This window comes from Saccopteryx bilineata, chromosome 3, assembly GCF_036850765.1.
Source record: "Saccopteryx bilineata isolate mSacBil1 chromosome 3, mSacBil1_pri_phased_curated, whole genome shotgun sequence".
Lineage (NCBI taxonomy): Eukaryota > Metazoa > Chordata > Mammalia > Chiroptera > Emballonuridae > Saccopteryx > Saccopteryx bilineata.
The window spans coordinates 87423244-87446624 of NC_089492.1; the positions used below are offsets into that span (position 1 = coordinate 87423244).

A 23381-nucleotide genomic window follows, 5' to 3' on the forward strand; every position below is an offset into this window, starting at 1 on the left:
AATTCTTGACGCAGAAAGGTTTTCTGCTGAGATTAAGGGATTTTGTCCAGGAATTTGGTTGGCCTTTCTAATCCGTTTCATTGGGCTGTTTGACTAGCCCTGTGTCAATACTACATTTCCTAATTACTGCAGCTTTACAACATGCTACTTGATATCCGATGGAGGAGAGCCTACTGACTGAACAGTGTCTTCCTGATGTGGGCCCTTAGAAATCACACTCCGTATGAATTTTAGGATAAGCTGTTAAGTTTCTTTTAAAATACATTTGTTGAAGTTTTAATGGGTATTGCATTTAAACTTTAAATCAGGGTAGGAAGAACTGACATCTTTACAGTCACTGGTCTTTTGCTTATGAGCTTAGGATGTTGAGTTAGTTAGGTCCTTCAAAAATATCTTAACAAGATTTTGTAACTTTCTCTGTAGATATTTTGCACCTGTTCTGTTGGGTCTATTCCTAGGTACCACATACTTTTTGAAGCTCTTGGAAATGGAATCCTTTAGGCCAGGGGTCCCCAAACTTTTTACACAGGGGGCCAGTTCACTGTCCCTCAGACTGTTGGAGGGCCAGACTATAAAAAAAAACAACCTATGAACAAATCCCTATGCACACTGCACATATCTTATTTTAAAGTAAAAAAAACAAAACGGGAACAAATACAATATTTAAAATAAAGAACAAGTAAATTTAAATCAACAAACTGACCAGTATTTCAATGGGAACTATGCTCCTCTCACTGACCACCAATGAAAGAGGTGCCCCTTCCAGAAGTGCGGCGGGGGCCGGATAAATGGCCTCAGGGGGCCGCATGCGGCCCGTGGGCCCGTAGTTTGGGGACCCCTGCTTTAGACTGAAGCCCCGAGGTTGACAGCAGACGGGAGGGAGGTGGGAAAGGGGCCCGACCCCCACTGGACGGAAAGTGGAGGGAATTCCTGGCTTGCTCTCTGGAGTGCTCCTCCCTGCCCCCTCCCCTGCCCCTTCTGGTTCTCTCCCACCCCTACCCCTGGCAGTCCTGCTGGTGCAACAGCAGCAGTGGAGGGAACAGGCCCCCGGCCCCTATGGAGGAGAACTGGTCTCTGACCAGGGAAACTGTGGTCCCAAGAACATGCATGGAGTCCCCGTTCATTTTTCTTTTTTCTCTCACTGCTTGGCCCCGAGGCAGAGTCTGGCTCAGGAGACTGTAGGACAGAGCAGGGAAATTAAAGCCTAGATAGATGCCCCCTAGGAGCAGGAGGCGACATGAAGACCATGGAGGGGAGGGAGCTCATGGGAGTGACCTTTAAATGTTGGTGTGAAGTCTTGGGCTTACTCCCAAGTTGAGCATGCCACCCGAGTCCCAGACTGACGCTGGGTGGCACGACACATGAGATGGCTCCCAAAAAGGCTTTGGCAACTGAAGTGACATTGGAACCCCAGTCACAGAAGGTAGATACAAACTTTCAGCCTGAACCTAACTGGGTCAGCTGCTCGCTAACACAAAACAAAACAACATTCTCCGTAGGATTTAAACAAAACCCAGAGTCACAGTGTTTTTCAACTACCGGTCTGCCAGAAATTTAGTGCTGGTCTGCAAAAGAGTTAACCACCCTGATGTTGTGTGGAGATTATAGAACCAGTAATTTTAGTCAAATTCACTTATGCTCAGGGTGATTTCTGCCTTAGCGGTCCCCCAAATAATTCTCCTATTTTCACCAGTCCCCAAGTGTGAAAAGGTTGAAAACCACTGCTATAGCATAATATTCATGAGCTATAGGATGCAATCCAAATTGCTCAAAAGATGAATAACCAGGAAAAATCTCAACATCTCTCAAGGTCAAAGACAAAAGATGCCAGTCCTGAGATGATAGAGCTTATTTATCAGATAAAAAGTTCTTAACCAATGTTCTAAGAATTAAGGTGAAACACTCCTTAGACAATGGAAAGTGTCAGCAGAGAAATGGGGATATAAAAAGATCCAAATTATTCATGCTTACACACACGTACACGCGTGCACACATGCATGTGCGCATGCACACACTTGCAAATACACATAAAACGGGTAATCTAAGCTTGGTGGATTGTTTCAATGTCAGTATCCTGGCTATATTATACTATCACTTTGTAAAATGCTTCCTTTGGGGGAAACTAGGCATAGTGTACAAGAGGTCTCCCTTTATTTATTCACTTTTTTTTTACAACTGTATGTGAATCTCCAGTTTATATCAACAAAAATTTAAATATAAAGAAAGGACCAAGTGGCTATTTTAGAACTGGAAAATAAGAAACTCACCCTGTGGGTTGCCTTCACCAGGTCTCTCCTACCCACTTGTCCCTTCAGTTCCCACACGTGTAGTTCTGACCCTCACTCCTGACCTGTGCAATGGCCTCTAACTGGTCTCTGCTTCTGGTCTCTCCTGCTCTAGTTTCCCTCTAAACTTTGCTGTCGGGGCCATGCCATTCACCTGTAACTGGTCCCGTCTGTCCTCCTTTTCAAACCTACTAGTGGCTCGTTTCTTACTGAAGAATTCCCGTTCCTTAGCCAGCATGATCCCTTCTAAGATTTTACTGTGATTTCTCTGTCCTGTTCACTTTCCCCCCATTCCCAGGGAACTCTTTATTCCAGCAAAGCTGCTCACCCTTCTCTGACCCTGTCTTTAGGAATTTTTTTCTTTCTGTTCATCCAGAATGCCTACCCCCAATTCTTTCTGACCATACCTCCAGTATTCTCTAGAAGAAATCTGACATGCCTCAAGACGCATCTCAAAATGTGATCTTGTTGAGGCATTAATTTATCTTTGTAGCCATAATTATTGTCTCCTCCTCCTATGCTAGTGCTTTTATAAAAATGTCTTCCTATTTGAGCTATTCGTCCGTGTCTTTCTACCTCACCAAATTGGAAAGATTCTCTTTAGGGCTAAGTTCTTCACCCAACATGCTGCAGTTGGAATGGATGCTTGCTGAAATTAAGACTGAGTGCAGTCCCCTAGGTTTATTATTTACATAATTTGGTTCTGTAGAACTGAAACTGGAATCTTCATAAGGTTGAGTGTTCATGATTTGTTGGGGGTTTTTTTGAGTGAGTTTTTTGTGGGAGCAGGGTGTATTGAGAGTGGGATAATCATTTTCAAAATACCAGTGGCAGAGAGTTCAAGATTTCTTACTATCTGACTCTCACTTAAATGAGTAGTTGCTCTAATTATTTGTAAAAAAATTTTTACCCCAAATTCACTATTTAAATAGAGAATCTGCTATAATGGATTTCCATGCACACGTCAGGAAAATCATGTAAATTGTTTGCAAGTCCTAGCAAGAGTGCGAGTCATAGCTCAGCTCTGTTAGGGTTGCTTAAACGGCTAGCATCGTGCAAACACATTAATGAGTGCATTAAGTATCAAACAATGACAGAGCCGTGTTGTAAATGCTTTATATTATTTAGAATTCCTTAATGGGGTGTGGAAAAGGTTTGAAAGATACTTTAGAGATAGTTGGGGAAATTGGGGTTTTCCGATGGATAGGAATGCATTTTTCCCCTTTGAATAATGAATTATTGGCCCCCGTGGTCTGTGAATTTATTATCCAGCGTGTTTTCAGAAGTGGATTCGATTTAGGTAATGAGGGATGCCTGTGCTTGAAGGAGAAAGTACATTTTTATGTTTAATGTTAAACAGAAGTCTTCCCGCTGACGGCATTTTGTTTCCGTGTTCCAGGATTAACGCCATCCAAAAAGGACAGCGCTTCGGAGCCAACGCTCTCGTTACTGCCTCCCGGTGAGGAAATGAGAACGGTAACAGAGAAAGATGGTAATACACTTGATCACTTCTGTGCTCCACATTTAATTTCACCGTGGACCTTTTAGATAGTATAGCGATATAGCTTTTATGGGGGCTAAATTTTAAAAGTTGTCCAAGGAAAAACCGTTATAGTAAAAATTTATCCTTGAAAAGCCCCTGAGCAGCTCATACTACAGTGAATTTATAGTTCTTATATATATATAATCCTGCACTGTGATTCTTGTGTACACTTGCATCCGAGCACTGCCGGGCTGTGTGAAGAGAGGGAAAGGACATGACGTGGTGTGGGTGGCTTGGTGAGAAGACGGAAAGTTGCCCTTGACTATCGAGTCACTGGGTGAAGCAAGGGGAGCGTGAATAGAAAATTCAGAAGTGGTCCTGCTTCCTTTCAAGTTAGCTCACAACATTTTAATATTAGACTTTGTTACCTTAAAACATAATAACACAGTGTTGTTTGGATAAATGAGATGGGTTTCTACTGTCCCATCTACACTGAGAGGCGAGAGAGCGGTCCTTAGAATGGGTAGTCAGTTTCAGTCAGTCGGTGAGACGACCTTGTCCTGTGTAAGATTGCACCGTATAGTGTGGATCTTTAAAATACAGTTGCTTGGGTTGTAAAATCTTTTAGATATTTGGATGAAACCAGGCATTTAATTCAAAACTAGGTAATTAATCCACAATTGGAGAAGCTAAGTGGAACATTTCAGAAGGATTTACCTGGAAAAGTGGCTCATTGGTTCACTCCCTGTCTTCAGCCCTGTGATGTATGTATGCTTCCCCTTTACCTGTTGCAGTGAACCTGCCCGGGTCCATCAGCAGCTTGTCCTCCGCTTCTTCTCTGGAACACAGACAGAGCAACCCCAAGAAGCTGAGTGCGCGGAGCAACAGCAAGAAGACACTGAGCAAAAGCCCATCTGTGTCATCCAGAGCCAGTGCTGGTATCTATGGCTTTTTCACCCAGGCTTTCTTGGTGTTTTTTATCTTGGTTTGTTTGTAAGTAGATTTGCTCTTTTTAATAGTGTAGAAGGAACCCTTTACTTCAGTTAGATTGAACTGCTTGGCCCTTTCCTGTCCCCTCCACCCACCCACCCCCAGCCTCCCTTCCCTTAAGCATACCCCGGAATCCTTAGCCTTTCTTCTCCTGCCCTGCTCACGCCACCTTCCTTGCCCGGGTCACTTCTATTCCCCATGGTGTCTGAGGCCTCCAAGCCTGCAAGATTCGTTCATAATACATCCTCAGATAAGTGGAAATGCGTGGCTTGCTATCTTCCTTATTTCTTTTCTAGCATACACCTAATGAAAACTAACATGTATAGTATATTTATTATTTCAGGTTCTATTCTAGGTACTTTATAAACCTTTTTGCATTTAATTCTCAAAACAACCCCCTGGAGCAGGTACTATTGTTACCGCTCTCATTTTATGAACGGGGGAACTGAGGCTTAGGGAGGTAAGTCACGGTGGTGCACAGGGCAGTCGGTAAGGGGCTTGCCTGGGCTTCGCTCTCGGGCCTGCCTGGCACTTCCTCTGCTGCGGGTGCGCTGTGTCTCCGTCCAGGGGTCCTCAGCTTGCCCTCTCGCTGCAGGGTCTCCAGACCTCTCCCTGCAACAGCAGAGAGCTGAACTGTTGCCTCTCAGGTCAAGTACGGTCTGCGGCTGCTCGTGAGCTTGGTGCCCACACTGTTACTGGCTCAGAGGGAGCCTCCTGCTAGTCCTCCCTCCCTGTTTTGCTCCTCGGTGTAGGACTTTCCATTTATTTTCATTTAATTTCATGTTAGAGGTTTCATCCCTCTGAATTGTGCTTCTCACATCACATGTATTAAGTAGCTTATTCACATGCTTTTGAGTCCTCTTTATGGTTAAAAAGCACGCTTCCTCTGTTTTTATGCAAGGGAGTGTTTGGCACCCTGTGGGAGAGGCTCGGGCTCTCTGCCCGGCTGGGGGGTGACCTGTTCCCTCGGTGTAACCCTCCGTGGGCCTGGCACACTCTCGTTCTGTCCACATTGCCTCGGTTGTGTGTGAAGATATGCAAAACGCTTAACAAACTCCTTGTTGAAATCATCATATCTCAAATTGATTGCTGTTCACTTGTTTATCTGTATAGCAAACTTGACCAGAAAGGAAGTGAAGTCATTTTGGCATAAATCGTTTTTAATGAACTTTGTAATAACTACCAGATTCTTTTTTCTAGTACTACTAAAACTGGCACTGAACCAATATTTTATTATAGAAAATTCTCATGACAGGATTTTTTTTCTTTTCAAACTCTTTATTATTATATGGGAAAACAATAACAACAAACAAACCCTCAACAGGAACATTACTGTAATTAACCCAGAAGTTGGGGCTCTGGAAACAGAGAACCTAGAACTTCTGGCTGAACTGTTTCCCTGGAGCATTTGGTTTGCAGATTCCCCACCCCATAGCCAGTGTCCCTGTGATGCTGGGGGGATCGGTGGGCCCAGGCAGTGATGCCACAATCCAGTTGGTCCTCATTTTATTGATACTTTAAGGCCTCCTTTGTTTGGAATTTGGGCTTTTGACAGTTACCTGATTCTAAAACTTATATGTGAGTATGGAATTACCATTTCCTCCCTACTGTGCTTAATATTTAGCCCTTTTTTTTTCTTTTATAAATTTGAGTGCTGTGCATACATAACAGTAAAGAAAGGTATCAGGTGGGTGAGGAAGAGGAACTTGTAAAAGGAATGGGAGAGAGACTGGGACAGCCACGAGAGGGAGCCCTTGTTTGGAGCCCAGAGACAGTGCCGTAGGGATTTTTCTAGAGTGAGTTGTATTCTACTTTCTCTAGAGATCTGCATTTGAGGGCAATGTGGACTGTGGAGGTGGACACTGTTGGTATGTCAGGATAGAGAATTAAGGAGAAAGAGCAGAAAGAACGGCTTAGGGGAAGGGGAGAGGAGGAAGTCTGTGTCCTCAGCTGGGTCGTGTCCCATTGTAGAACTTGTCTTTGGTCTGTTGTCTACGGACAGTGTGGGGACAGATCTGAGGATTCCTAGTCACAGGGTCTGGGTTTTAATCCAAGTGTGCCACCTGCTACCTGTGAACACCATGTTTTAGTTAATTATGAGTTTATATCTTATCCATAGTTATAATTACAACACTTGATGAACTGTGAAGCGCTAAGGAAATAGAAGTCATTGTGAGGGCCAGGGACTTCTCAGTGCTGTGCTTACCCAGACCCCCTGCCCCTTCCTGCTCCTCTCTGGGTTTATTTTGCTCATTTCTTGCCATGGTTTTAGTTGTGTCCCCCCCCCTCCCCCGTTAACAGCGTGACTTGTCCTCAGCCATGCCCTTTCGTGGGGTTCTCTAGGCCTCCGCAGATACCAGTTGTTCAAACCTGTTCATGGACTGATGGGAGGAGCCTCGAGGGCCCACCTCTTCTCTGTTAGGATCAACAGCTAGTAGTGGGCATTGTAGGGTTTAGGTTTGAATCAGGGAGAGAGGGAATGGTTTTGTTCCTAATAAGGAAGTCAGTTTGGAGTCATTGGAACCTGACAGCAATTTCGCTTTCAAGTCGCACTGCTGGATGTATCACTTACACTGAGTCCCAGTGAACGCCGATCACTGTAGCATTTTACCGTTGGCCAAGGACTGCCCATGGGCTGAATCCAGCCTACCACCTGTTTTGTAAATAAAGTTTTGTTGGAACATGCCAGGTCTGTTCTGTCTGTGTTGTGCTGCAACAGCAGAGTTGAGTAGTTGTGACAGAGCCTAAAATATTTACTGTCCAGCCCTTGGCAGAAAAGGCGTGCTGACCTCAGTGCTCGGAGAGGGTGCCCAGGCAATCTAGGCAGAGTTGACAAGGGATCGTGTGTTAAATTCCCATTGCTGTAATTTTCGCAGGAAACCCTTCCTGCTTCTGTCGAGTAGCTTAAACTCACATGCAAGAAACGGAAGGCATCGTATATTGAAATCTCCAACCAACTAGACTGGTTAAAATACATAGTGATTTTTTTTTTGGCTACTGTGTTTTTTGAGTTTTTTTTCCCTTTCTTTTTTTTCCTCCTCTTTTCCTGCCCTGTCCCCTTTCTCCACCAACCAATTAAACAGGTTTGAACTCCTCAGCGACATCTGCAGCAGACAGTTCCCGCTGTGAAGGGGAGCTCCAGCTTGGGGAGAGAGTGTTGGTGGTTGGCCAGAGAGTTGGCACCATCAGGTTCTTTGGGACAACAAACTTTGCTCCAGGTAACTCCTCTGCATATTCTTCCTTCAATTTGAATTCTTTGGAATTCAAAAGGTTTAAAAAGTTACATGTAAACACCGCTTAATTATAGAGAATTTTTGATTAACAGTTGGTAGCTTTGGCACAGAAAGTGCAAAACAGTGATTAAAATGCAGACTGTACGCAGGTTGACTGGTATCCATAAGTTTTTCTTGCCAATTGTATTTTAAATTGCCTACTGTTAAAATTAGTTGTCACTCTCCAGTTTTACCCTCAGTGATTGCTGAGTGTGCTTAATAATAGAGAAAACATTTTAGGATTAGAATTTTGCTGAGGATAATCTTGAAAATGAGCAGATAATGAGTTTACCACACACAGCCTTTATCAGAGTGGGTTGGAGAGACAGGCACACAGGCTTTAAAGAGAAATGACAATGCTTTTGCATACCTTGGGACCTTAAAAACACACACTTGCATGTTTATTAATTCCAATCTAGACTTAAATTGTGTTTCTAAAACTAAAGGCTATTTTTCTTTAGTACTTTTAGTGACTGTAACTTCAAGTAGAAGCCAGTTGAATGAAACCATGTTTGTATGTTTTAAATAGCAATGTGCTGTGTTGACCCGTGTTGGCATCACGGCATGTAAGGACCAGGTTATCCAGAACAGTGGTCGGCAAACTCATCAGTCAACAGAGCCAAATATCAACAGTACAACGATTGAAATTTCTTTTGAGAGCCAAATTTTTTAAACTTAAACTATATAGGTAGGTACATTCCTTATCGAGGTAGCTCCCGCACGAGGTATTTTGTGGACGAGCCACACTCAAGGGGCCAAAGAGCCGCATGTGGCTCGCGAGCCCCAGTTTGCCGACCAGGGACCTAGAACATTGATTTTTTTCTTTAATTTGTTGGGATGACACTGAACATTGATTTTTAAGGAAGTTCATAGCAGTCTGTCAAGAACTGTGAAGGGTCTGAGATTCTACCCTATTTGCAGGCTAACAAGTTAGATTGGCATGGGTTCATAGGTGCTGGCAGAAGATGTTGGGCTCCTGGGTCAGAGACCAAGGACTTGAACGCTCACTATGCCAGTAGCTAGAGTGTCACCATTTTGTTTTTGCAGTTGCTCCCTGAGCCCTAGGTCCCAGAGGGTGAGGTAGAGAGAGCCAGGCGACAGCTGCAGTCTCGGTGGCCTGCCTGTAGGAGAGGAGCTGTGAGCTCAGGCAACCTGACTTACCCCAGACAGAAGCATGCCTGTTATTTGTCCTGGGGAAGACTTGGCCTCTCTCCCCCAAGGCCGTCCTCTGTAGGGACGTTCATGAAAAGCCCATCAGTGCCTCTGTCCATAGAACATGCAGAAGTATGAGTGAACCATGGAGAACGATATATCTCCCAGCACCGTCATTTCGTTAATATCACTTATAATTGCAGTCCAACTCATTGATTTGAGAGGGCTGTGTGTTTTATAATTCCTGTTTCTCTTAGGCCTCTGGGTAGTTAGGATGTCCTTAATATAATTCTCAAATAAAAGCTTAGGAATCCCACAGGGAGGTTTATTTTTCACTATCACTGTGTGTCTTTTGAGTTTCCTTTCTGTGATTATGTTAGACGAGGCTGGAGTGATTTGATGATTAGCTGGATACAGTTCATCGTTTAGCGTGACTTTTAAGTTTTAAATTCCTAGTGTGAAGCATTTAGAAATTTGGGGAATAATTAGCAAATATAATAAAAGTCATTCTGCCTTTTAGAGAGCAGTAGCATATGTTTCTCGTGGCATCAGAAGTTGCATAGTTCAGTTCCGTAGCCCAGGGGTCATGGCAAGGCTCTGTGCAGGCGATAAGCACTAGACCTGAGACAGGGCTTGTGTAGCCTCTTCAGCATTTTTACCAGTGTCACCTGGGAAGGAATATTACCATTTAAATGGGAAGGCACTCATATCTCACCTCTGCCTGACAATGTGTACTCACTGTTGTTAACACTCCTCATAATGTCTTTCTGTTGTGTGTTACACATTTTCAAGAGTTAAATGGTAAACAGGTAGCAGTTATAGGGGATATGAAAATTGGAAAACGCAAAAAATTATAATACAGAAAAGCATCAAAGGCAGAGGAAGTACAACTTGGAAAATTGTAAAGTCTGGCCCTCAGGAAATAACAGTGGCAACCAGGCCACCCTGGTCAGTGACGTTCAGAACTGTGATACCTGCTTTCAGGGCCTTGGTTCTGGCCAAGCAGTCGGCTGGTGTGCACGGCTCTCTGCTTGTGCATAGTGGGGCTGCTTAAATATAAAGGCATGGTCATGCCCTTAATCTTGCCAGCCCCAACTCCAGTATTTGGAAATGGGCTCAGGGGTCATCTTTTTGAACACAAGAGGGAGAAATACTAAGAACTTCCAGGTTGTCTTTTTAGACGTTATTATAATGGACTCTTTGAACTAGTATTCTGAAAGACACAGCATTTTTATAGTTTGGAATTTATAATTTTCAGTATGTGTCTCAATACCTATATCTTTGTTATTTCATGCTGATTGTAAGAGACCAAATTACAATTACCACTGTACTGTTCTTTTAAATAAAAAGAAAAACTGAATGGATTGTTAGGTACTTTTAGCTGGTCTTGTGCCCTCAGTTGGAGAATCTTTCGGAGCATTTGTCCATTGACCTCGTATTCTTCACAACGAAAGCAGGCGCCCTGCTGTACTCTGAGGCTCTCCGGAAAAGGAAATCCTATGACTTTCTCAGAGTGGGCCCTTATAGATACTTTTCAAAAATTCTTCCTCTTAGCTAACCTAAAAATTTTAAATTTAGGTTAAAAAGACTAATTCTTTTCATCCTGAGTGGGGGGGGAAGAAGAGAAAAAGAATCACCGTGTTGTCTAGTCATATCTTCCATATTATTTTTGTCCTTTGTTAATTATTTAGGAACTGTTGGTGATGTTCTAATATTGACAGGGCACAATGAAAAGGTTGCACGTTCATTTATACAGGGTGTGGCAAAAGTGGGTTTACTGTTTGTTTGGAAAACAATACAATAATTAATAAATAATAACAAGAATAAATTCTGTGTTTCACATACTCACAACTGTAAACCTATCCTTGCCTACCCCGTGCCAGTGTCCCTCACCGACACACCCCGGTTACACAGTCAAGGGCGTAACTTGTACATGTCATTGTAGCTTGTACACGTATTTTGGTCCTGTACTACTTGCTTTACAGCTAATCCTTGCCAAATTTGTGTTCATGCATTTTAGATTTCTCTCTCAATGTACAACTCTGCAAATCAAGCCTGTAAAATATTTTCCCTGTTTTTTTTTCTCAACTTTTCAAATCTTACTATTTGGAAGCTGAGTGATCATGACAACCACTCCTCATTTTGGTCACCCGTGAAAATGCGAAGCCATCTAGACTTCGGGTGTGTGTAGCAGATCACAGTCTGGCTACAGGGCGGATGCCTTTCAAACCGACTGTTCTTCTTCTAGGATATTGGTACGGGATAGAGCTTGAGAAGCCCCACGGCAAGAATGACGGTTCTGTTGGAGGTGTGCAGTACTTCAGCTGTTCTCCGAGATATGGAATATTTGCTCCCCCCTCAAGGGTACAAAGGTGAGGAAAGCCAGAATCTGTGTTTATTCACAGAGCCTCTTGTAACTTACCATGGTTTATACAGTGTGTCCGTAAAGTCATGGTACACTTTTGACCTGTCACAGGAAAGCAACAAAAGACAATAGAAATGTGAAATCTGCACCAAATAAAAGGAAAATTCTCCCAGTTTCATACCTATTCAGTGCAGTTTGATGTGGGCTCATGCACAGATTTTTTTTTTTTTTTTTTTTGCATTTTTCTGAAGCTGGAAACGGGGAGAGACAGTCAGACAGACTCCCGCATGCGCCTGACCAGGATCCACCCGGCACGCCCACCATGGGGCGATGCTCTGCCCACCAGGAGGCGATGCTCTGCCCATCCTGGGCGTCGCCATGTTGCGACCAGAGCCACTCTAGCGCCTGAGGCAGAGGCCACAGAGCCATCCCCAGCGCCCGGGCCATCTTTTGCTCCAATGGAGCCTTGGCTGCGGGAGGGGAAGAGAGAGACAGAGAGGAAGGCGCGGCGGAGGGGTGGAGAAGCAAATGGGCGCTTCTCCTGTGTGCCCTGGCCGGGAATCGAACCCGGGTCTTCCGCACGCTAGGCTGACGCTCTACCATTTTTTAGGGCTCCTTAGGTAGCTATCCCGTATAGCCTCTATAGACTCGTCACTGACTGATGGCCTACCAGAATGGGGTTTCTCCACCAAACTGCCGTTTCCTTCAACTGCTTATCCCACCAAGTAATGTTATTCCTATGTGGTGGCATTTCGTTATAAATGTGCCAATATTCATGTTGCACTTTGGCCACGGATTCGAATTTAGCGAGCCACAGAACACACTGAACTTGCCTCTGTACCGTCCACATCTCGACTGGCATGGCCATGGGCTGCTCTGCTGTATACACGGTGTTATGTCATCATCTGCGCATGCACACATGCTGCCACATCATCCTACAGAAACTGGGAGGGTTTTCCTTTTATTTGGTGCAGATTTCACATTTCTATCGTCTTTTGTTGCTTTCCGGTGACCGGTCAAAAGTGCACCATGACTTTACGGACACACTGTAGTTCGAGTCCCTATTTTTATATTGAAGACGTGCACTGACTGCCACTCCTGTCTTCTTTCAGGGGGTTAACCAGACACCTCCTCCGGCAGAGAGGGCTCATGGGAAGCTAAATTTGCTTTGCTGAAGATTTGCAATTTTAAAAACCTCCTTTATTCCTCATTTGCAAACCCTATGAGTCCGTGTAGGCTATTAGAAGTGGCATTCGCTGCTAAGAACAGAGAGAGCAGCAAGCTTAATCTGTCATGCAAACAAAAGCGAAAATGCTCTCTGATTGCTTCAGGCACCCCATTCATCCTCCTGCAAACCTAATGGAACCAAAATGGCTTTTTTCCCTCTGATTTCTTTAGTTTTCAAAAATAGGCAGTCAATCTTCCTGAGGAAGTGAAGCTTCAAGGATTTGTGTATAACATTCCTCCTCGGTGTCTCTTCTTAAGCTAGGACACTTGTGTAACCAGCGACTCTGGTTTTAAAAAAGTAAGTTGAGCAGAAGCTAACTTGTCATGAAATTCCAGGTACTGTTTTGTAGAATGACTTACACGCTGAGAGAGGTGGGCCCGGTATGCTCTCCATGGATGGGACGTGGGGCGCTAATCTTTAAACAGGAAGTGACATGGACTGTGACCACATGCAAGAGCACAGGTCTGCAGTCACCCCCTGGGAGTCTCCCCCAAGTTCACGTCCAGCCAGGCTGTGCACCAACGTCCTGACGCACGCAGCAGTTTTTATATTCACTTTCTTTCTCACTTTGTTTTTTCGATTGAATAATTACTTGTAACTTTTATATTAATTTTCTTCTGTGATGTACTTGATGTAATCTTTTTATTATTTATGATAAGATAGCATTCAACATATCGTGCTTTGCAGTTTATAGAGCGTCTTCAATTAAATGTCACTTTATTTCGTTCTGATAAGTATTTGGTCAAGGGAGCTGGGAAATGACAATAGCTATTTCAGACATGTGTCTAGCATTGACTAAGTGGCAGGCTCTGTGCAGTGCCCTCTGGATGCACGTCTCATTAATCCCCCCAAACCCAGCGGGGTTATGAGCACCCCCATTTTGCAGGTGAAGCAACTTTGAGAAGAGAAGGTAATTGTAGCTAAAGTCTTAGAGCTAGTGTGGGGGAGGAAAACATTTTCCTCTGCCTTTAGGATAAGTAGATGAGATGGACTGGGAGGGGGGGTCTGTGAATTAAACTGACAACAGATAGATGAACAGGAGAAAGGACAATAGAAATTATTAAGTGTTATTTTCACATGCAAGGGGCATCACAGAAAGAAGTGAATACCCAAAGGAGTGGTGAGGTTGGAACATTTCTAGACTATTATAATTGGGGGGGCGGGGGGAGCAGTGCAAATGATTGTCAGGAAAGATAAGTGAGTCCTTAGGAACATGGATGGGAGATATGATAGTTTGTTATAGTGTCTGTCTGGTGTGTAGTTTGTGACTGTCTGTCTGGGTGTGGTGTTGACTTCTGGTCTCCTCTCCTGGGATAAGAGCCAGTCAGTGTTCTCTGCATGATGAGACTCCTCGGGAGGGGACTTACGGTAATGGAGTTCTTTTGTTGGAGGGTCCGCTTTTGGCAGACAGAGCTCAGGGAGAGCCTCTTCCTGCGTTTGCTGAGTCTCACAGGTCTTCAGCTGACAATAATCCTTATGCGAAGGTGGCATATTTTGATCTCCTACATTAGTGAACGTTGCAGCTGGACTCAGCCCGGGTTTTTTATTTTGTGGGTTTTTTCTAAGCCCTTGCTTTTAGACAGGTTGCAGGGTATTTTTTGTTGTTGTTGTTGTTATTTTATAAATAAAGAAAAAGAGGTCATAGCTAGAGATTAGATTTTGTTATTGGTCCAAAGTCTGTGTGCCCAACTCTTTGAAAGGCCCAAACCCAAAAGGTCAGAGTTTGGAGCATGAAAAAGGTTTATTGATGGAGAAGGCACCAACTGAGAAGATGGGAGCTGTAGTGATTCCTCAAATCTATCTTAAGAAAGTGCAGAGTTCAGGCTTCTTTAATGTCAAGGGAAGGGAAAATGGGAGGACAAGGGGTGATTGACTACTGAAGATATCTGAGTACCGGCAGGGGTCCAGGAAGACCAGAAACCTTTCTGTTTCGAGTCTCTGGACCCCAGTTGATTTGAATCTCATCATGAAGCTTCTCTAAATCTTTGATAAACAATCATTATTATTGTACTGATTTTCCACATCTCCTCAGACGAGGCACCTTCTAGCAAGGGGCTGTTTTTGTAAAAACTCAAGCTGCCAACAGATTTCCTCTAATTAGCATGTTTGTATGCAAGAACACAGCAGGCTTGAAGAAGATGGAGTCAGAGAGGTTGAGCATCTCACTCTGTTGCACTTATATATGCTGGCACTGCCTTAGGCAATCCACACGTATTGCAGCAGCAACCTCGTGGGTCAGGTACTATTGTTATCCCTATTCCACAGAAGAGGAAAGTAAGGCACAGAGAGGTTAAGTGACTTGTGCAATTGTGCACAGCTCCCAAGTGGGGATTTGAGCCCAGGTAGTCTGGTAATGGCTAAAAGAGGCTCAGTGTCTGTCTTTAGGCCCTGTATCTTATAAATGATTGACTTGGGAGTAAAATCTATGCTGAGTGACAGTTTTCTGGCTTCTCATATTACTTTGGATAAATCTGCTTTGACACATCACTACAGTCTCTCTCAGGCTGCATTTGTTTGCTGGTCCTGAGGACAGGGCTCTCTATTTCATGTTTGATTACCCAGTATGGCATGTTGTAGGCACAGTAAGTATTGATCACATCGAGTGCAGTGTTTTTTGTGCTTTGACAGCTCTTCTTCTCCTTATATTGTAAAGCCAATTTCTTTTTCACGATTTCATCTTTTTCTCGCTTTGTTAATGGAACACGTTTTCTAATTTTTTTTTTCTTGCCTTCTATTTGGTCTTCTTTAAGGTGATTCATTTAAAAACAGGTTCTTCTTAAAAGAAACAAGGCTCTCTCTCTAAATAAAGTGCTGTCACGATCCAGCTGTCTTCCTGTCATCTTCTGATTGTCTCATTCATCACCATCAAATACTATTAAGTGTCTTTTAGCACTTTGTGCTGTGCTAGGCAGTCTATAAGCAGATAAAACAGACATGGTCCCTGATTTTGAGGAGTTTCTTGTTTAAACCAGTTTTGGAGCTCTTTAAAGATAATACTGATCACCCTGGCTGGATAGGTCTGTTGGTTAGAGTATCGTCCCAATATGCAGAGGCTGCTAGTTCAATCCCCGCTGAGGGCACATACAGGAACCGATAGATGTTTCTCTCTCCCTTCTTCTCTCTCTCAAGTCAATCCAGCAATCAATAAAAAGATACCACTTAATTTTAAACCAGGGACTGTGTGAAGACAGTCTTGATAAAGCAGCACCTAGTCACAGTCACACCCGCACAGTGCTCCTCCCAGATTGTAGTTACCACACCCCCTTCTATTTAAGAAATGTGCCTCCTGTCTCAGCATCTTTGCACGTGTTATTTCCTCTGCTCGGGTGGCTATCTGCTAACACTCAACTTTCATCTAGTTTATACTTTTTCTTCTATTAACATATAAATCAACCAATACTTCTTTAGAGAAATTCTAAGAAAACTATCAATCTGTATCTATCTATCTATCTATCTATCTATCTATCTATCTATCTATCATCTTTGCCCAAGCAGTCTTCAGTATAGTATGTTTTCTTATTCCTAGTTCTCACTCATAGGTTCTTATAACTAATAAACTGATCTCTTTTAGAATTAAGCTCTCAACTATCCATCACCACTTAATTCAATATCTGTCCTTTTCATCAAGTCATATTTTTTGTGTTTATCAGTCTGTCATTGGTTGCTTGGTGTTGGAAATCATGTAAGAAAGATGCATACGAATCACAGCAAATATGGCAGGAATCACAAGGCGTGGCAGGAATCCCAGGGCTTCTCCGTGGTACCGCAGTGTGCTGGAGGAAGTGATTGACAGAGTGGAGGCTTTGCAGCTTTCAGTCAGTAAACAAGCGAGAGCAGATGAGGCTGTTAGGGTTGGCCTTTTAAAAATAATGATTTGAATATTAAAAAATAGACAAACCTGTCAGGAAAGTGACCTTTGAGTTGTGCTTAGAGTCACATATAAAGTAAAAAATGTTGAATTGTATTAGCCATATAATTTTGTCAGAAAAATCACACACATACTGACTCAGCCAGAGGTGGGATTCAGCTGGTTCACACCGGTTTGGCAGAACCAATATCTAATTTTCTGTTGAGTATGGCAAACCTGTTGTTAAAATGCCACTTGTAATCAGGGTTCTCTCTACGGTGGGCACCTGGGCAGCTGCCCAATGTGGAAATCACATATTTACATTCCTTACTCTTTTTTAACGTTCTCTGCGCAACAGTGTATTCTAAGCACCTGTAGTAATGTTCATTCCATCCACAGGTGAAAAAAATAGCAAGTGAGAACACCAATCAAGAAGCAATATGGAAATATGTTTTTTTTCAGGTGTTATTTAATATTTTTTATTAATATTTTAAAACTTTCTTACAACAATCTAGTTTTGTGTACCTCTTTTATTCTTATTTAAGTATCAAAGGCATAAAATAACAAACTACCTTTCGTTATATCGTTGTTTTTATACTTAAAATGGTCATTAGGGCAGAGAACTGGTTGTTAAATTATTTGAATCCCATCACTGGATTCAGCAGATACCTTTTTTTAAAAAAATGTAAGAATGTGGTGTTTTTACAATTATAATCTTAACATTTATTAAATTTAACTTGAAATAAATTTATTTTCATATTTTTTAGTTTTATCTTTGAAGATAAAGTTCCAAAGAAGTAAAATCAGGTCTATTTTAAGAGAATGCAGTTTAGCTTTTTCTATACTGATTATTCTTAGATAACAAGGGTATCTTTTGTTTGATCATTGCCTGCCTCTGATGCTAGATTTAAGTTTATTCCCAGCTCATGATCAATGCTCAATAAATATTTGTTGAATGAGTGAAATAAGAAATACCATCAGTGTGAAAACCTCAGTTAAGAGCCCATCTTAAATCGGAAGACCAGCAACTTCTAATGAGGTTTGCATTACTTGTTTTATTCACAGAGTAATGGATTCCCTGGATACACTGTCAGAAATTTCTTCGAATAAACAGAATCATTCTTATCCTGGTAAGACTATACTGTTTTATGTCCCTAATAATTATTCCTTTGCTTTTATTTATTTAAACATTTTATTGAACAGTGGATGTGAGTCTGCTCTTCTCATCAGTGCTAGTCTTATTTGATTTAGAAGTCTTTGTCCATCTGACGGATTTAAATGGTATCTCATTGTAGTTTAAATTTTCGAAATAAAGTTTTTTTAAAATGTGCATTTTTCAGGTGACAAATGAGGTTGAGCCTGTTTTCATGGTTATGAGCCTTACTCATTTTTTCTTTTATAATGTACCTGTTCAAGTCTCTTGCTCATTTTTCTTTTGGTTGTAGGTATTTATTTCATTAATTTTTAGGTTTCTGTATATATTTTGGATTCTAATATGTTTTCAGTTTTGTTGCAAAGATCTTGCCCAGTTTTTCCTTGTCTCCCCCACTTCTGCTATATTGTGATGAGCAGTTCTTAATTTTTAGTCAAAAAGCAAACCATTGTGTTCTGCATGTTTTGCTTTAAGAAATCTTTTCCTAGAAGAGACACCATTAAAATGATTTTCTGTATTGCTTTCTGAAAGTTTTTATTTATTGCTTTTTATATTTGTCAATTCACTGAAAATTGATTTTGTGTATAGTAAGGATCTAATCATATTTTTCTTCATACAGATAGCCGTCTGTGAAAGAGTGATTTATATCATACCAATCCTTAAGTATCTGTTGAGGTTTTAACTTTATGGCTTATGAATTTTCACCATTCTACAAGAATAGGTATGAAGTAGTGTCTCATTTTAATTTTCAATTCCTAGTGACGTATGATGTCATTAGTTTGATGGGGCTAGCCCAGCAGCCTAACAGAGTATCACAGATGGAGTGGATCAAACAACAGAAATTTATTTTCTCAAATTTCTGGAGGCTTTAAGTCCAAGGTCAAGGTGTTAGCAGGGTTGTTTTTTTCTAAGGCTTTTCTTCTTGCCTTGTGGATGGTTGTCTTCCTCCTGTGTCTTCACATGGTCTTTTTCTCTGGTATGTCTGTATCCAGATCTCTTTTTATAAAAACACCAGTCATATATTGGTTTAGGGCTCACCATATGATCTCATTTTAACTTAACTACAACTTTAAACTTTAATCCACCCCTGTAAAGGCCCTATCTCCACATACAATCACATTCTGAGATATAGGGGATTATGATTTCAACAGATGAGTTGGGAGGGCGTACAGTGAGGGCCTTTGCAGGTGCTTATTTGCCATTAGTACATCTTCTTTGGTGAGTTGTTCATTCAGAGCTTTTGTCTACTTTTAACGTGTGTCTGTTGTTCTCTTATTGTTGTGCTTTAAGTGTTCTTTGTATATTTTGGACACTAGACTTTTCTCAGAATGGTTTAGCAAATATTTTCTTTCAGTCTGTGGCTTGTCTTTTCATTGTCTTAATAGTGTCTCTCACAGCAGAAGTTTTTAATTGTACTTAAGTCCAAGTTATCATTTTTTTTTCTTTCATGGATTGTGTTTTTGGTGTTCTATCTAAAGCATCCTCACCAAACTCCAGGTCACCCTGATTTTCTCCTATGTTATTTTCTAAGAGTTTTGTAGTTGTACATTTTGTATTTAGATTTGTGATCCATTGAGTTAATTTTATATGAAAAGGGTAAGTAAGGTCTATGTCTAGATTAAATTTTTTTTGCATGTGAATATCTAGTTGTTCCATCACCATTTGTGAAAAGACTGTCTTTTCTCCACTGAAGTTCCTTTGCTCTTTTGTCAAAGATCAGTTGACTGTATTTGTATATATAGTTCTGGACTCTCTATTCTGGTCCATTGATCTGTTTGTCTTTTTTTTTTTTTTTTTTTTTTGCTAATATCACACTGTTTTGTTAACTGTAGCTTTATAGTATTCTTTTAAGTAGTGTTAGTCCTCTAACTTTGATCTTTTGCCCCATATAAACTTTACAATACATTTGTTGATGTCCACAAACTAATTTGCTGAAATTTTGATTGGGATTATATTATATGTATAACTCAAATTGTGAAGAACTGATTTCTTAACTTTGTGTCTTCCTACCCATGAACATGGAATACCTTTCCATTTATTTAGGTCTTAATTTCTTTCACTGGAGTTTTATGGTTTCCTTCATATGGATTATTTACATGTTTTATTAGATTCACACCCACATTATTTCACTTCTGGGTGTTGATGGTAATGGTATTGCTTTTGTAATCTTTTTATCGTCTATCAGCTTTCTTTGTATTTATTTATGCTATTTTATTTGGTTTATATTTTTCAACATTTTTATACTTAAATTATTTTTCTTTCTTGATGTAATTCTGGTTATATTCCTACTCCCTTTTATTCCATTTTACTTACTTATATGAAAGTTATACCTATAATTGTGCTTCTTAATAATTACTGTAGGTACTTTGACATATATACTTCAGAAAATCTGAAGTAATCATATGTTTACTATTTCTTAAATAATAGAAACTTTTTAGAAACTGAGTTTTCTATTTTATTTTCCCACAAATTTTTCATTATGTTTTCTTTTTTGTATAATCAACATTTATTTGATTTGCTCACGTATTTAAAAATATCTCTAATCATTAATCCTCAAAGCTACCACTTGGGATCATTTTGTTTCTACCTCAGGTATATTCTTTCAAAGTCCTTTTAGAAAGGGTCTGTGGTAGCAAAGTCTCTCAGTTTTTGTTTGTCTTTCCTAAGGATAGTTTTACTGGGTAAAACGAAAACTTACTGAAAATTTTATTTTGAAAGATATTTTCTCCCTGCACAGGGACAATATGATTCCACTGTTTTGTGTCGCCTGTTATTTTTCTTGAGAAGTCAGCTATAAGTCTGTCTGATCCCTGTTGCTATGATTTCTCTCTTCTCTTTGATAAAGCTTTTAAAGGTCTCTATTTCCTTTGTGTTGTACAGTTTCACTGTGATGTGCCTAGGTAGGGATTTCTTTTGTTTATCCCATTTGGTATCATGGGTCTTCCTGGATCTGGGAATCAGTATTGAATCATTGTATAAAAATTCTTGTCCATATGCTTAAAATATTTTCTCCTTCTTTCTCTTTATTATATATTTCTGAAACTCTGATGAGTAGTATAGTAGACATTCTCACTTTCCTATGCCTCTTTTGTCCTTTCCACTATTTTGTCTGTCTCGTCAGCATCTGGATATCTTCAGATAAACCTTTTCATTTCCTGGTTCTTTCTTCAGCGATGTTCAATCTGCTACTTAATCCAACCACAAAGTTTTTTATTATAAAATTTTCCTTTCAGTTTTTTTTTGGCACATCTGTTTGGTTGATACTTATTGTCACTTATTCTTTCCCCATAGTTTCAAGTTTTTCTTTTATGTTTTTAAACATTTTAAATGTTATCTTTTATTTTATGTTAAATAATTCAACATTTGACGTCTTTGTGAATCTGCCCGGCCATCTGTTTCTGTTGCGCTGAGCTCATGGCGCCTTTTACCCGTGGGAGTTTTGCAGTTCATGACTGTGAGATGCTTTCCCTACTCGGAATTGGATGTGCGGGGATTTCCGAGGCCAGGCTGACGCCTCCAGAGAAGATTATACTTACTTCTGCCGGCTGTCTGGAGGCACTGCCAGCCTGGGACTGTTTTAATTTGTAGCCTCCGCAGATTTTCTTTTTTTAATGTTACACAGATAAAATGAAATTTGCTTATGATCACAAATTTTGAGGGGAGGAAATTGTGCTTTTTTTTTTCTGAGCATTAAGGTTAACACAAGCCGGTTTTCCTTTGTCTCTCTCCAAATGGTGTTTTAGTTTGTTTTTCATATATAACCTCACATTGAGGGTGAGTTGCTTGAGGACCTCACTATAACCAGAGGCTTGTGAGGAGCCCATTGGCCAGCCCCAGGCCGCCTGTCCCACCCTGTCTCCTGGGCCATCAGCAGCGTCTGGTGATACAGGATGGTAGACTGCTTTCTTGGTTATCTCTCGTGGTTTCTCTTTTTTGGGTTTGGCCTCTTTGAAACTGTGGCTTTTGTTTCAGCTCAAGAGTATTAAAAATATTACTGTTGTTTTAAATTATACACATTTAAATCAAGAGATTCATTCAGCCTGACTAGGAGGTGGCGCAGTGCATAGAGCGTCGGGCTGGGATGCCGAGGACCCAGGTTCGAGACCCCAAGGTCGCCAGCTTGAGCACGAGCTCATCTGGTTTGAGCAAAAGCTCACTAGCTTGGACCCAAGGTCTCTGGCTCGAGCAAGGGGTTACTTGGTCTGCTGAAGGCCCACGGTCAAGGCGCATATGAGAAAGCAATCAATGAACAACTAAGGTGTCGCAATGTGCAACAAAAAACTAATAATTGATGCTTCTCATCTATCCATTCTTGTCTGTCTGTCCCTGTCTATCCCTTTCTCTGACTCTCTCTCTGTCTCTGTAAAAAAATAAAAAGATTCATTCAGCCCATCTGGTCTGCTGTTAACTGCAGACTAGGAATCCCATTCTTTTTAAAAACATCTTTTATAGAACTTTACCTTTTGTGAAATCTATTTTAAAAATTACCCTGTCATTTGGGGATGACAGCAATCAGAAGGTCTGAAATTTGTTATTTAGTATTTTATAAATTGGATATATTTAGTGAGAATGTCTTTAAACCATTTAATCCTTTTTGTATGATTTATCAAGATTAATTTTTGAGAAAAGATTCACCTTTATTCAGTGTTGTTTGATTTTCAAGAAATTTTATAATCAACCCTCCAAAAGTCATGTCTCAATCTTAACTTATTCATATACGTGCATTATATGTGAGAGGTAAGATAAAAATGTCATGAAATCTAAACTGCTTTTATATCCTGTATGTACTTATTTTCTTTGCTTTCGGTTTCCAAAGAAACATTTGAGCTAACAGAACAGCTACAGAAGAAATGATACAAGAAAAGCTTTGATCAGGTCTCTGCCAGTTGGTGCTTTGTTTGTCCTCTTCTGATCCTGACTTTCATATTTAGGTTTTAGGAGAAGCTTCAGTACAACTTCCGCTTCTTCCCAAAAAGAGATTAACAGGAGAAATGCTTTTGCCAAGTGAGTATTAAGAAGATTAGGAAAACCCTGTTCAAGAGGAACATGGCAGTATTCTGTGAAGGAAGAAAAGTGGAATTTTTACTTCTACATTGTGTGGTAGAATTTTAGCACTTAGAAAAAAAAAAGGCGTGATAAGTATGTTGATAGGAGTTCTTTCCCCCTTCTCTACAAGCTCAATTAAAAATGTCAGCAGAGACTAAAGGACTGAACTGCATATATTTTCACATTTGTTTAGTACCATTAATAAAAGTTGGAAGAATTTACATTTTGTGTTGTCATTGAATAGGGTAGATTAATTTTTTTAACTGTTTAATTAATTAGTCAGATTTGCTGTAGTAATTTCAGCAATACATAGAAGAAATGTCAGGCTCATTTACATAAAGTAATCTAACTCTTTAAAAACTCCCACGTCTTCTGGAGTTGTACACTCAGTGAGTTTCTGTCTGTTTCTTGTAGAGAGAATCTTCTTTTCTCTTTCTTGTTTACATTTATTTATCCCACGCCCACATCTCTTCCCCTATCAGTTTTCTAAGACTTTTAGAAACTGTTTTACTTTTAGATGAATGTCAGGCTCATCTAGACTGTTTGGGTTAAGGAGTTCT

The 23381-nt window shown here is 40.8% G+C and overlaps 1 protein-coding gene across 6 annotated transcripts in view; it reads left to right on the plus strand.

Moving 5' to 3' along the window:
• Nucleotides 1-23381, plus strand: part of CLIP4 (CAP-Gly domain containing linker protein family member 4) — a 73068-nt gene that overhangs the window by 46314 nt on the left and 3373 nt on the right. For 5 of the 6 annotated variants that reach the window (XR_010730266.1, XM_066266815.1, XM_066266819.1 and 2 more), the window contains 6 exons: nt 3685-3777; nt 4563-4706; nt 7842-7976; nt 11431-11554; nt 17688-17752; nt 22707-22779. Coding sequence is in view for 5 of the 6 variants with exons in the window: in XM_066266815.1 (XP_066122912.1) it covers nt 3685-3777; nt 4563-4706; nt 7842-7976; nt 11431-11554; nt 17688-17752; nt 22707-22779 (634 nt within the window). In the remaining variant the exon portion in view is untranslated. The remainder of the gene's footprint in view (nt 1-3684; nt 3778-4562; nt 4707-7841; nt 7977-11430; nt 11555-17687; nt 17753-22706; nt 22780-23381) is intronic. The other variant, XM_066266818.1, reaches the window with a different exon arrangement.